The 2,832-nt window shown below is 36.4% G+C and overlaps 1 protein-coding gene across 1 annotated transcript in view; it reads right to left on the reverse strand.

Moving 5' to 3' along the window:
- Positions 1-2,832, reverse strand: part of LOC105266111 (low density lipoprotein receptor adapter protein 1) — a 25,595-nt gene that overhangs the window by 13,694 nt on the left and 9,069 nt on the right. The window contains exon 2 of the mRNA XM_011304023.1: positions 78-268. Coding sequence (XP_011302325.1) covers positions 78-268 — 191 coding nt within the window. The remainder of the gene's footprint in view (positions 1-77; positions 269-2,832) is intronic.

Consider the following 2,832-nt stretch of genomic DNA (forward strand, 5'->3'; position numbering starts at 1 on the left):
GAATGAGGGTTGAGTAAATAACAATATTGGAGAGTTATTACTGGTCCGGAGTATAATAATTACTGGTGGGTACGTACCATGGTCATGACTGTTTTGATGGCCTCGGCAGTTGCTTCCTCGCTGGAAGGTGTCTCTACAAGAGTGCTACCGAGATATTTGAGGGTAAATGTCGCCTCGGTGACATCCCCTTGGTCGTTACCCAAGCTAGTGCCACTGCTGCTCTCCACGCAGTCACGGCTGTTGGCAAGTGCCCATTCCTCGCACAATTCTACCAGAAAAAAAGTCCAACACTGAAATTATCCACTACCAAACCATAAAAATTCGAATTGATAATCAATTAATTGAATCCATCGAGTTCTCCCTGATTTCTCAAAAATTTAATTGAATTCTTCCTGAATTAATGGATTCTATCTAATTTTTTATTTCGCATAAAATGACGAAGAAAATACTGAAAATCAAATTATCCACAAAAAAACCATAAAAATTCGCATTGATAATTAATTAATCAAATCCATCGAGTTCTCCCTGATTTCTCAAAAATTTAATTGAATTCTTCCTGAATTAATGGATTCCATCCAATTTTTTATTTTGCATAAAATGACGAAGAAAATACTGAAACTCAAATTATCCACAAAAAAACCATAAAAATTCGCATTGATAATCAATTAATAAAATGATTCCCCCGAAATCAACGGATTCCATTGAATTTTAAATTTCTCATAAACATAAAATTATATAAAAAAAATCCCAAAACTTAAACTATCCACAAAAAGCCATAAAAAAAATCGTAGCAATAATCAATTGATGAAATGCCGGGAGTTCTCTCGGATAATTAAAAAATTTAATGAAATACTCTCGAAAATAATGAATTCCACTGAATTATTTATTTCTCATAAAATTCTGAGCTTTCAATTCCTCGAAATTTCGTGAGATGCTTTTCCTTCAATAAAGTCTTATCCGAGACCGGAGGGATCTCGATCCCCCAGAGGACTCAAGATATGAGATGAAAATATTGAAATTCGGGTATAATTCAGGTATTCGCGGTCTGAATATTTTCTGATGGTGAAAGGGAACTCCCAGGGGATGCTGCTCTTTCTCCATTGTGTAATATTGTCCTGGCATTTTAAAGGGAACGTTTACTGGGCATCCAATGGATTATCCCGGAGTTTCAGTGAGGAATTCTCAGAGTGGTACAGGCGACAGAGATGAATTTCACCGATTCGTGTTGTTATGTACACTGTAACGAGAGATGGCCAGAGAGCAGAGGGCAAAATGCTCTCTGTTTTCCTGATGGCTCTGTCTGAACTATCCCAGAGCTTAATCTTCATCCCTTGTCATTGTGTCGTTGTAGGTGGAACCTTGCGAACCTTCTAATAACACTGATGCTTCATCTCCGTGGATTCTGCCGATTGGCAGTCTCATTACACGCGAGGCTAATTAATTATTTTTCAAACTCTCGACTATAGGTACACTGACAAAAAAAATGTCTTCAGTGAATAATATTTACTGACTATTTTCTTGTCGTCAGTAAATATTATTGGCTAAACACCATTTTTTTTCTCAGTGTATTACTGGGTAAAAAAAATTTTAATCGGAATATCTTTTCCAAATTTTCAAAACATTTTTGGAAAACTTTTCGATAAATTTTTCTTTTGAAATGAAAAAAAAATCGGGGAACAAAACAATTTTATTTTTGGGAAATGTTTTGAAAAATTTTTCAAAACCTTTCGCAAGGATAAAATTGTTTTGAAAAAAATATTCTGAATAGTTTTCCCGAAATTTTTGGAAAATTTGGAAAAAATATTTCGATTACAATTTTTTTTAACCCGGGAATTCATTCGATCCAATTTTCTAGACTTCAGTTTCAACTGACACGCTAACGTCTGACGAAACGAATTTCGAGATAGTTTTAAAACTCCTCCCAGGTGGTGTTCGTGAATATTTTTTTGCTCACCCCGCGGTAAGAAAAGTATATTGGCTTCCCCTTCTCGGTGAAAACAGGGAATGGCAAAAAGAAAAAAAAAGGGAATTCACGGTGAGAGGCGGTAACGAGGTAGTCACGAAACTCATAAATTTCTCGACAATTTTTTTCTAGTTCTTTATTTTTTTCAACGAGAAGAAACACCAGTTTGTCACTGACTCTGTCCTCAATTAGAGGTGAGACAAGTTTTTAAGGGACTCTACACCATCGTGAATTTATCGCGACGATAATTAAGCCCACGTGAACGTAAAATCCATTCATTACGCGTCACGTAATTTAACTCCGACTCTTTAATCTCGGGAAACTTAAATTTTCAGGTATTGCCGTTTATTCTCAAATTTTTCATGGATATCCGGGAAAATCCCACCACTTTTCCGATAAAGGAATCGGCCCTCAACCACTGGCTCTAATTGCTGGAGCCAGAGGACCTCTTTGACCCGAAAAATCGCTTTTCGAGTTGATTTTTTTTTGAGTGGAATTAAAAGTAGAGTGGGGTTTCTTAAATCGTGACTAGAATGTAAAAAAGGATTTTTCCCATACCCCAGAGGCTTTCACTGGTTCTTATGTACTTTTCCAGGGGAGGGGAACGAGGTAGAAGGAAAAGTTCTCGGAGGAAGAATGAAACTTTTGGAACGGTACGGATAGAGTTACTTTGGCAAATTCTTTTTAGCCCCCCATTTTTGTTTTTTGCAGTTTTTTTTAACGGTTCTCCTCCTTTTGGATTCGCTCTGGGGTTGGGGATTCGGCGAGAAGAATTCTTTTATTCTCATACATCTCTTTCTCCACAGAAATAATATTCAGATGAATGAAGACATTACGAAATTTATTTCAAGACAATTCTCCGTGCTTAA

This window comes from Fopius arisanus, unplaced genomic scaffold (assembly GCF_000806365.1).
Source record: "Fopius arisanus strain USDA-PBARC FA_bdor unplaced genomic scaffold, ASM80636v1 scaffold00036, whole genome shotgun sequence".
Classification (NCBI taxonomy): Eukaryota; Metazoa; Arthropoda; class Insecta; order Hymenoptera; family Braconidae; genus Fopius; species Fopius arisanus.